We start from the raw sequence: 11,433 nt of genomic DNA, 5'->3' as shown, positions 1-11,433 counted from the left end.
TCTAATGTGTCCCAGTCTATCTCTAATGTGTCCCAGTCTATCTCTAATGTGTCCCAGTCTATCTCTAATGTGTCCCAGTCTATCTCTAATGTTTTCTAATCCCAGTCCCAATCCCAACCCCAATCCCAATCCCAATCCCAATCCCAATCCCAATGCTCTCAAACCGAGTAGCCTCGATACATCACTACTCTCGAGTTTCAATGAGATCAATTTGCGCCGCCACTAGAGGAAGAAGCTAGAATAATATCAAAGACAGTTTGGTCAAAAACCCTCTGCAGACCGTACAGGATATTGCCTCCACCAACTTTGACGTTCTCTTTCGCAGTATTCATGTCTTTACCAAAATGATGGCCCCATTCTCTCAGATCGTTCCAACTGATTGGGACGCCTCCCTTCTGCGCAACAGCTTGCTGCGCTAAAGCCACACCGTCCTGCAAATTCTTCTCTGAAATCATCCCGGTTCTGCGAAGCTCCTTTCTGATTTTGTCCATTTTTCCTGCCAGGTTAACACCAAAGTGTCCATGAGCCACATAGAGTCTCGTGCCACGGTAGATGAGTCTATTACTCCTTGTGGAAATCCATGTTCGGCTACCGCTTGGGATAAAACGCTCAACTGCCGTGTTCATGTAATTCGGTGCTAGTAAGTGCGTATTGGCCGAATAGACAAGCGAAATAGCGGTCCGTAGCGCTATTTGTATTGCCCTGGACGTTCCATCGGTAAAGAAAAAGTCGCAGTCCTCGGTTACGCCCACAGGGCCTCTTGACCCCAAAGCGAGTGTGGAAACGCCACCCATGACATTGATGATGACTGGATGTGTGATTCTTCGGTCCCGCGCTAAAATATCGTCTATCTGTTGGAATACTATGGCAATGTAAGTTGGACCCTATCAATTGTAGGAGAGAGAGCTTACTCTCGATCCAAGTCGCGATTGGGATTGCAAATCGGTCACCAGACATTCGTTTGGCGACTTCTCCAACCTCACGCTTTTGTTCAGGTTTCGAATCATCTTTCTTCTTGTCCTCTTTCTTTGGTTTCTCCACGGGCTTGATCATGACTGGTTTCTCTCCCTTGTCCAAACCATACAATGCCTCATCAAGGTCCTTAGGTGGTGGTACCTTGGGAAGTGGTTTTGCTTTGACTCCTTGCTTTGGAACGTTCAACTTGACAACGGGTGCTTTAGCACCGGGTTTGACGAGTATTGGCTTGAATAACTTCAACTTCGTTTCATCCATCTTTTGGGGCGGTTTCTGGCCAGGGTAAGGTTGCTCCTTCCTTTTGTCATTTGATGATATGGCATCGCGTTTTGAAAGAGGACTCCCATCGACTTGATCGATGCCAATGTCTCGATCTGCATGGAGAACACCGATATCTCCATCATTGTACGCGGGCCATCGGGCTTCAGCTACTTCTCTTTCAGCAATTGTCAGCGCGTAGGACGTCCCAAGATGGTTGTTGAGGACTGCAAGCCCGAGGGCCACGAAGGTAAAGCGCATGGTGATCACCCAGTCCAGGCGTTGGAGAGTCCCGATTGAATGTTTACTGCCCGCTCAAACTATGGGATAGAAGGTGACACCGGCCAGCGGTATCGTAATCAATGGAAATGGAATATGGTTGTTGTGTAGTGATTGTTGACGGACTGTGTGATGATAGCGTTTACGGCTAAAGCCATCTCGTGCTTTATATCTCGATAAGATGGGATGCAATCATCTCGACACAGTTTCGTTCAACAGTGTTACCTCCACCATACCATTCTTATGGCGAGTGACAGCCCGTAGGAAGCCTCTTTCTCCCAAGGACTTCCACGATTCGAGCTCTTGTGGCATCAACTTATTGCCAATGATCAACTTCAGTGACTTTGAAGAGGACAGATACAGATTCTCTCCCGTAGGCAACCCGTCTTATCGAATGAAGTCCACATCCTCAGGTTCCTCAGCCCCAGAAATGGTACATTTTGGCCATGCATAGACGCGGAGATATACTCTCAGGCTCGCTGCATTGTCGGGGATCGAACAGCATTGAAGTACCTGCTCCCTTAAGACACCGGAAGCTCTTGGGGAACCAAACAGATCATACTGCTCTTGTACGTGTCTCTAAGTAGGCTTCGAATGCTTCCTAATCCCCTTGATAATGGTGTGGGCCTATCGCTCTGGAGTCCTTGGACTCTCTCATCGGACATATAGAAATGCGGAAGGCCTTGAATCGTCATCAGAAAGGAGACAGTGTGAAGTCCGCAAATTGTGTCAAGTCTTCGCATTGGATATGATAGGGTAATGCTCTCGTTTAACAGCTCGGGGACATTAGATCTATGATTATAAAACATGGAATAAGGGCATACATTAATCAAGGTATTTGGTACACCTCGCACTACATCCTAACCAAGATAGTGAAGCACGTGGAATCCAAGCTGCGATTACTATCTAGGCGGAATATATTCGTTGCATTTCATGAATCCAAACAGATAATAATCAAACGGTCATAATCCGGCCATATTCGGAATCGTCATGCGTTCTGTGCTTGATGTAGGTCGGCACATTTTCCAGAACAGGGTAGAGGTCCAGGTTATTGCGGAAGTTTCAACGGCACGGGTAAAGGCAGTGTCCGCACAGCATGAGAAAGTATTGGACCATCGAATAACATACTGACCACATTCCAAGAGACCAATACTCCGACGGTTTCACGCCCAAATCGAGTTATCGCTACCAACATACCAGCTGCCGGGATGCAGTCGATGCCAAGATAGGAGACTCATCCTGTAGAGAAATATAAGGTCCCGATATTTTTTTGATTCGTCGAACGTTGTAATAAGGCCTTAGCGAACTCCGGTGGGTGAGGAACATTTGACCGGACTAAGTCTCAGGAAATGCGGTTGAGCGCCAGATATCATACTGGCTTGACTCTACCATTAGACACTCTATTCTCCGCGATCACCGATGCCAATTTCTGGTGAATGGCCTCTCCGGTCCATTTCAATGTGTTTTGGCAATTGCTATTGAGCACTCTGGGAATTATTTTTTAAATTCAATGCGCTTTTCAAAGTGGGTTCTGTACTCAAGCAAGCATCGGTTGTGGAGATAGAACGTTGTCTGGGGTCCGCTTCTCTGCAATATGAAGATCAGGCCCGAGGACGCGCTCAATCTTCTCCAAACGCGCGGACTAGAGACAGTCTATAGGCGACTTACGAAAAGGTGTGCTGATAGGCCAAAAGGAACATATGCGCACGATGAATTGCTATAGGAGGTGCGTAGATGAACCTACAATGATTGCAGTCTTGATCGCATTCGCATTCGACCAACATTAAGAATGTCTCAGTTTGCAACCCTCACGACGGTTCAGGCACGCAACTCGCTTCCGACTTAGCTTCTTACCGTGCCTTACTTGCGATTACAAGGGTTCGAAGCAAGCGTCATTTGTATATCTAGCTAAGAAGAACCCCAAAGCCATCAATTGACGGTGTGTAACGAAGATTCTCATAGTCGCAATGAGACAGGTCCGCTGATGACCGCTCCACTCACGAATCTTGTCGTTCGGATTGGTCTCCGCATCCACATGAGGCATAGAAGACCCTTGCTTGCTCCTGGTTCCCTTTTCATGGCGATTGAAGACGAAGTTTCAATATCCTTTTGTCCCCTAATACTTCCCTAATCGTCCGGCACATCAAGGTTATCATGAAGCGGTTTTAACAGCAACAGCATCCTCGCCTCCTAGATGAATTCTCCTATCCGTAGTAAGATCTACATCAGATGGGTATAATAGTATCCGTCAAGGCCGAGGTTGTCGATTCAAAAGGCCATCTGCACCTATGCCACCAACAACATGATTCAAAGGTACAAAGATCTCATGATATGCGGCGGCTGACTTGGATGGACATTGAAAACCTAGGAGATACCAATCTATCATCGAATAGCTGCTTATCTAAAATAGACCTCAACGTGAGTATGGTCTTTGACATTATTCGATGTCTATAGTTCCTATGATTGTATTGGAACCCATTCCGCCAAGATAGCTGCTCAATGTTGCAAGCAATGATGTTTCTCCAGTCCTTTCCGTATACGATAAAAGGCAAGTTGCTGCACTTCGGGATATGAAGGGAGAGCATTCGTTGCACGCTCTTTGCATGCTCTTGCACAATGTGTTCACAATGCCCCCTCAATGTAATAATGTACATGTATGGAGTACATACATACATATGTGCAGAGCCAATAGCTTCTAGATGTATCCAAGCACCTTGCCACTGGATCGATGTCGTGTCCGCTGGTCCAATGCATGGACTAACCTTGATTAGTCTGCATCGTGTTGCGTTGTTGACCGTTGGGAGATGTTCTAGTTCGATGGAGGTCGATCAACGGATATGTGTAACGACCGCCTCGTAGAAGAGGAAGACGGGTATCGGACTACACTTAGCAGTCTTCACATATAGTTTTAAGATTCTTTTAATTCTCTAAGTAAAGTAGTCATAATAGATGAAGGACGATGAATTCCTGAAAGGGATATCCGGGAATCTGCTTGGCGAGCGCGGGGAATGTATGCGAAAAGACGTCGTCCGGTAAATTAGCGACCTTGCCAACGCATCCGCGCATGTCCAATACAGCGAAACTGCCCCATAAGCCGCACCGCAACAACTAGCCTGATTCCTGTCCTGTCCATTCCGATGTCCACAGCATCATGTATCATGTACTTCGTCACCGCCTACATGCCCGTCGTCCAACTTAAGGGTCATTCGTCTCCTCAACTCAACCTCCCTCGCACCCGTGAAACCGTCTAGCATCAGACGAAACCACCAGGACTTAGGTCTCGCCACAAGATCGTTACCCCTCCCTTGATCGCCCATCAATTTCGCAGGTCGATTGCACCGCGATAATGTGCTTGGATGAGTCCCAACATTGAACCCCAAGAAATGGATGCGGCTCCAAATTGCGCCATCTGCAACGCTCCAGCGTACTCAGAATGCTCATGCGAATCCGAGCGACTGCAAATCGCAGTCCACCAGGCCGAACAGCGGGCCATGGAGGCGAGATTGGCGGAGATAAGGTAGGCACGCATCTACCCGTCGTCTTGTTGAACCGGAGAGAGCTCACCAAGTCAAAGGGACTGGGTCATTGCGCACGCTCGCATGCACATTCTGGGCGCCTTTGAGCGACTGAAGACGACTCGCAAACAGGCACATTCCGCCTATCTCGCATCGTTACCTTACTACACCGTCTATATGCAATACTCTGGGCACCCGCCGATACATCCAATGGCTATTGCACAGTTGCAGGCCCAGATTGGCGAGGCACACGCTGAATTGAAGAGAGGTATCGATGCCGATTGGCGAGCATCGGTCCTCCGCTATCCAGAAGTCCTGGATTATTTCTACAGTCTAGTGGAGGTGCGGATGCCGAGCGATAGGTCACCCCGTGTTAGAGAACCTCCATTTGCCGTCGCGGGATATGCAGACCGAGGGTATGACCATTCAAGGCTAGAGAAGGAAATGAAGAAGAGGAAGCAAAGGCGTGAGAGAGAGGGCTCTGTTGGTCTGAGAGAAGATCAGGTATACTCAGCGGTGGGCCGGCATTTGAGGGGCCCACCTCCTGTGCCGACACCTCCCGTAGGTGGAGGCTATCCTCCTCCACCTGGGAGGTACAATTATTGAGGCCAGCCTTCCACTACTGCACAACTTGTTAACGAGCAATTGTCGCCTGGTAACACTGGAATTTCCATTTCGACTACGAGAGCGGGCCCGATCTGCAAACAAGACTCTGGTGGCCAAGAGTTCCACCCAGAAACGGCTTGATGCCTTTCATTCTTATTCCCTCACATCACGAATAGCTGGTATGAACGCCTTCTTGCCACTGACACAGGATCGATTCTGGTTCCATCATGATCATAGAGCATCTGGATCTCTCTGACCTCACTCATTTCAAACCCGAAGGCTGCAACCTTTTCATCTTTACTCCTTACGCGATACGGTACCACACGATCACTCACGAATGAATCCAATACCAGCATACTGAGCGGCGTTTTTGTCAGAATCCGTAGCAAGCTGGCACTCCTGCGCGGCTTATTGGGAGGTCCCTGTGTCTTGAAGAGCAAGCATAGCGCGGAGTAATTTGTTTTTCTAATCTCTTTGAACGAAATTGGTTCAGTTCTTTCTGTAATTAGCTTTTTACTTCGATACCTCGCTGAATTATCTAAATTGAAACCATTGAATAGGATTAATCACCTTATATAACCTCGAATCATGAAGCTCATTCAGTTGAACACCACGGCTTGCCCCAATTGGTATTAGCGCCAGAATTTACCTAGGCTGTTTGGACCTCGAAGCTAAGATTTCGAGCTTCAACTTTCCCCAGAAACTAATCAACTGCAGCACTACTCAATTCTTCTAGGCTCTCCTCTACTAGACCAATCTACGATAAGAAGCCCATTCAGACTACCTGCTACATCTATCTCCAACTGGGTCCAGCATTACGCGTTATTCCTTTCCCCAGACGTGCCTCGCCATGAGTTCGCAAAAGCAAGGCGCCTACGGCGGCGCAAAAACCGGCGGAGACACACACCGAAAGACCTGGGACCGAGAAGAGTATGCGCAGCGCGCAAAGGACCATGACCACAAGTCGAAGGAGGAATCCAAGGCCCGCTACGAGGCCGCCTTGGCCGGGAAGAAATACCACAGACGAGCGTCGACGCCGCCCGACGTGCGGGCCACGGAAGCGCGACAGGCGAGGCTCGATGTCGCATCTCGAGTCGGGACGACGGTTCTGGTGGGTGCAAGTGCTGCGACGGGGAAGAGGGGGAAGGGCGCGGGTTTCTACTGCGAGGCTTGCGATCTCACGTTCAAGGATCACCTGAGTTACGTCGAGCACTCGAATAGTATACAGCATTTGAGGGCTATTGGACAATCTACGGAAGTTGCTGTGGCTACACTTGAGGATGTGCGGAACCGTTTGCTGTGGTTAAAGCGGAAACGAGACGAAGAGCAGAGGGATGTGGTTGTCGACTTGGATACTCGCTTGGAACGAAATCGATTGACGGAGGAGCAAGAGCAGGAAGAGAAGAGGCGCAAGAGGAGGGAGAAGAGGAAGAACAAGAAGAAGGCTGATGATGATAACGTTATGAAGTACGAAAGCGACGATGACGGCGTTATCCGGTGATCGAAGGTTGCTTGTCAAACATCAAGAGGCTTGCATCAAGTGTGACCTTCCGAGATATGCCATGGTTGCGAATGCTGCGACGGATTGCCATGCCGAACAGTTCGCAGATGATGGGATACTCCTTGTCAGAGTCGGCTAGCCAACATTTTCCCCAAAGATATTCAAGATGATCATTGAGGAATCCAATACCGGAGTGCCATCAGGATTTGTAATATCCCGTGCTGCAACTTGGACAGCCAATCTTGCCAGTACTGTACATGTGGTTGCCAGGACCTCCAGGAAGACGAGTCTGCAACTACGAAACCAAGACTCGTAAAGGAAATTGCATGATTCCAGAAGGGACAAACCCATCCTGAGCATATTCACATCGCGTTGTGCAAGCTCCGTGAAGCTTTGTCCGGGCATTTCCTGTGGAGGTGCGGAGTGCAGGAGGCCTGGGCGCTGTCAGATGGCGTGGGCGAAATGGCGGGGCACAGGAGTCCCTCCTCATTCGGGTCGCGTTGGGGATTCGCCGAATGTGTGATTTCCTTACCTTTGACGCAATCCTTTGATTTCTAAGCCATCGTACCTGGGGAAAATAAATATAATATATATCCGTACTCTGCTCTATCATAAAAGAGACACAATATATTTGTTTCGTCCTTCAAATTGCAACAGAAGTTGACCTCACAACCCCCGACCCACCTCATACTCACATCATTAGTCAGTTCAGAGCTTCCGAAGCTGTTGGATTGATTCATGTAGCTAACTTACCCCAGATTCCCAACGTCACAATGGCAGCTGTCAGCGGCGAGGCTCCCAAGATCACACTCTATACTAACCACCGATGCCCATGGGCTCACCGAGCACACATCGTGATTAAAGAGCTAGGCCTTCCATACGAAGAATCCATCATTGATCTCGACCGACCACGAGACCCATGGTACCTCGAAGTCAACCCTGTATGAACTACCCAGAGACCACATAATCACTACGGTAGATAGCTAAGAGATCCCCAAATATAGCGCGGTCTCGTCCCCTCAATCAAGTACTCCTCAGACTCCGTCAAAGATGAAATCATCACCGAATCCGGCGTCGTCGCGCAGTTCCTCGCGGACGCCCACCCCTCGCACCTCGTCCCCAGCACCGGCGACCCCAAGGCGTCCCTGGCGCGCGCTCGCATCCAATTCTTCGTCGAGACGTGGTTCTCCAAGGCGAATTCGTTTTGGTTCCAGATTCTGACGAAGGACACGCAGGAGGAGAAGGAGGAGCTGTCGAAGCAGCTCGTTGCCGCGGTCGAGAAGGAGATCGAGCCGCTGTTGAAGGACGCGAAGCCTTTCTTTGGGGGTAGCGAGAGGCTTACGCTTGCTGAGGTATGGTTTGGCTGTGTAGATGATCAATTAGTTGTTGTTCTTGTTCGCTGACGGTATCGTTAGGCTCTTACTGCGCCATTTGTCCTGCGTATCTATGCTCTGGCGAAGCATGACATCATTCCGAAGTCCACTTTGTCCAGCTTTGAAGCCCTTCCTAACTTTTCGAAATGGGCCGCAGAGGTCATCAAGCACGATAGCGTCACCTACATTTGGGACGAAGAGAAGGTCATCGCCGGTACCCAAGCAAGGATTGCGAAGCTGAAGGCTCAAGCCAAGTAAGTCCGCCACGTCAGTGAAGGGTAATATGCAAAAGAGTATCGCGGGGTAATTTCATGGAGGGAGATTTCACTTCAGAAGTACACAATCGAAACGAATGAACGACAGTTTTCATTTGCTTTTGCTTTCAAGTTTCGGTGTTGGTTAATCTTTCATTTCAGATTAACATGAATGCTCGACCAAGTTATAACCTAAGCTATGTTTACCATAAAACAAAGAATCCCAACCCGCGAAAACGCCAGCTCTACGAACGAAAAGGTTATTTTGAAATCGTGATTGCCACCGTGAATTGGGTATGTGCCTGCCAGTATCGCTGCATGTTGAACTAGGCCAGAAGGCTACAGGTGTGTTTCGTTACAATAGCTGCCTCCAGTGTTCGTGAACATCATTCCTCATTATCTGGAACCCGTCAGGAACCCGTCAGGACCCAGGGCCCCGACGAAGTCTCTTGCGACGGTGTATCATGTTCTCGTCTCCCGAGCTCAACTGGAGAAGGATCTCCGCTGCGTCAAGGTCGTGTTCACAGTGACGCCTCTCTGGAAGAGACGACCCCGAGTCGGATACGAGATCCATCTCGAAGGCGGAGGCTGTGAATGGTGCCTGGCTGTCCTCTCCATATGTGACTTTTGAGAATGTACGTTTAGCTCTAAAGTCTTCGTCGCTGTATCCGATGGGACAGGATGTGGCCCAATGCTGAGGAGGGCTGTATGTAGGTAACGTTTGAGGGGATTGTGATCGATTGACCGTTGTCCATGTGGTACTGCGGGGTGAGATCTCGGGCGAGAAGAGACCCTTTTCGCTGATGTCCTCATCAGTCCCGTACTCGCTATCTGTATCCGCAAGCTTCAGATGCCGTGCCCTAGTACTCTTTGCACCCCAGGGTGGGAAGGAGAACTTCAGGTGTGGAGTTCGGGGGCCCATCATGTCGGGACTGGAACTCATTGCTGGATTCCTGCCTGAACTCAATTTCTTCTTCCACTGCTTGCAATCCTCCGCGCAGAATTTGACAATCTCTGGGTTGATTACGAATTTGCCAAACGTGGGGTCTTTGGGGTGGATGCACATGGACAGGAACTCGTATCCGAAGACGGGGGTTAAAGCGTGCCGTATGTTGTAGCAGAATGTGGCGGCAATCGCTTTCGCGGCTTCGTAAGGCAACCAGTAGCCTAGATAGAGTGAGTACTTGTTGCCATATAGCATCGCGGCATGGGGCTCGGTCACTTACCTTGTGCTGCCAGTGCGCCACCAGTGATGCTATAAGAGATCTCTCGTAGGCCAGGGTTCAAGCTGAGAGCTTTTGCCGGTGTTGTCTAAAATCGTAAGAATGAAGCTCAGGACGTGAAGATCTTCTACTAACCTTGGAATATTTGCAGCACTTGAAGAGGGCAGTCATGCGAACAAGACCGACCTGGTAATCCCATAGCAGGATGTAGTCTTTCTCATCACCAGGCACCCTGAACTGGTACTGAAACACTAAGACGATGTGAGTATGAGCCTTTCTGAGATCGGATCCAACGAACCTTCGAAGGCGTCTCGCCCAGTCTTGTTCATGAAGTCCTTCTTGTCACTGTTATAAGGAATGCGGCGCGGCCCCTTCTGTCTGATATTGCCATTCGGGTATATCTGGAACTTGCGATGCTGAGCCTGAAGCTCTTTGTCATCCATGTACTCGTACGGGGGATAGTTGACCGGTCCATTGACCTTGGCTCCCTCCGTGAAGATGGCGGCATCCTTGGGGATCTTCTGCCTCTTATTGCCAGCTGTGTATGGAACAATCGGCCGCGGGGCCGGGGCAGGCGTCGGGCTCTCTGAAGTGCGGTCATCATCATGATAGTCATGGTAGTCGCCGCACTTGATGGGGTTTAGCAGTAAGGGAATCCGCATATTGAGAAGCTCAAGGAAGGTGATCCTCGAAGACTCAGGTCTAGGTTTTGTTGTGCGCGGTAATCCTGGTAGGAACGATCCACGGAAGGAAAGGGCTGAAATGGGATTATTACCGGAGGGTAAGAACTCGCTGTCGTGAAACAGTTGAAGACTCTTTGGACTTGAGGCTGCTAGATCAATATTGGGTACGGAGTGGCCAGGCAACAGGTCGTTTGCAAGTGTGGCCACGCGGGCGCGAATGACCTTATACGGTATGCCAACGAGAGCAGCCAACGTTGATGCCCACTGATTTATGGGCACGCGATCTATATTGGCCCGTTGAGTTCGTGGTATCCAAGAAGACTTTAGAGATTACTTACCTCTTGTAGGCGCCGAGAAACGAAGGGGTTCGAGAGAAGGGCGACGAAGTCCCAAGGGTTCTTGCAGTTCGTTCAGTATTCGGTATTCTTCTGTTCCAATGGGCCGACGCTCCAAGTATCAAATGACTTCGTTTGCTGGCGCTCTTCCCGTGGCGACAGATTGTGTCTCGCTTGGTCGTCCAACGAGTATGCCAACTCAGTGATTGGATGGCAACGTTCAGGTCCGACCACTTCACAAGTCAGCTCTTGGTATGGATAACTTGTGATGAATACGACCCTGAGACAGTGTTCAGAAGTATCTGGAAGAGAATGAAGGGCAGTCTCAAAGGGTATAAGAAGCGGTTGATGTACTGAGCGACGAGGAAACAAAGCTAACCAAACCATGTGCTATCAAGCGGCCTTATAGCACAATTTGTTTTGATTTTATG

The 11,433-nt window shown here is 49.4% G+C and overlaps 4 protein-coding genes across 4 annotated transcripts; 3 read left to right on the top strand and 1 right to left on the bottom strand.

Annotated features, from left to right (window-relative positions):
* Positions 1–4,895: 4,895 nt before the first annotated feature.
* On the top strand, positions 4,896–5,633 carry BU24DRAFT_456769 (uncharacterized protein; the record flags this gene model as incomplete). Its single annotated transcript, XM_033531473.1, has 2 exons — positions 4,896–5,029; positions 5,087–5,633. 2 exons carry the CDS (start codon positions 4,896–4,898, stop codon positions 5,631–5,633), a joined length of 681 nt encoding a protein of 226 aa, XP_033389067.1.
* A 661-nt stretch (positions 5,634–6,294) lies between these two features.
* BU24DRAFT_7643 (uncharacterized protein) lies at positions 6,295–7,282 on the top strand. Its single transcript, XM_033534616.1, has one exon. The coding sequence runs from the start codon at positions 6,484–6,486 to the stop codon at positions 7,132–7,134; it is 651 nt and encodes a 216-aa protein (XP_033389066.1). The 5' UTR covers positions 6,295–6,483; the 3' UTR covers positions 7,135–7,282.
* A 413-nt stretch (positions 7,283–7,695) lies between these two features.
* On the top strand, positions 7,696–8,845 carry BU24DRAFT_7630 (glutathione-S-transferas-like protein omega 1). Its single transcript, XM_033534615.1, has 4 exons — positions 7,696–7,836; positions 7,893–8,075; positions 8,139–8,486; positions 8,550–8,845. The coding sequence occupies exons 2-4, from the start codon at positions 7,908–7,910 to the stop codon at positions 8,763–8,765; spliced, it is 732 nt and encodes a 243-aa protein (XP_033389065.1). The 5' UTR covers positions 7,696–7,836; positions 7,893–7,907; the 3' UTR covers positions 8,766–8,845.
* A 337-nt stretch (positions 8,846–9,182) lies between these two features.
* On the bottom strand, positions 9,183–10,646 carry BU24DRAFT_469489 (DNA-binding domain of Mlu1-box binding protein MBP1; the record flags this gene model as incomplete). The annotated part of the gene is made up of 4 exons (XM_033532611.1): positions 9,183–9,928; positions 9,988–10,072; positions 10,120–10,235; positions 10,283–10,646. 4 exons carry the CDS (start codon positions 10,644–10,646, stop codon positions 9,183–9,185), a joined length of 1,311 nt encoding a protein of 436 aa, XP_033389064.1.
* Positions 10,647–11,433: the final 787 nt, after the last annotated feature.

Source organism: Aaosphaeria arxii (assembly GCF_010015735.1).
Source record: "Aaosphaeria arxii CBS 175.79 unplaced genomic scaffold BU24scaffold_1, whole genome shotgun sequence".
Taxonomy (NCBI): domain Eukaryota; kingdom Fungi; phylum Ascomycota; class Dothideomycetes; order Pleosporales; genus Aaosphaeria; species Aaosphaeria arxii.
The sequence above is the reverse complement of the archived record's forward strand: the minus strand, read 5'-3'. Positions and strand labels throughout refer to the sequence as shown.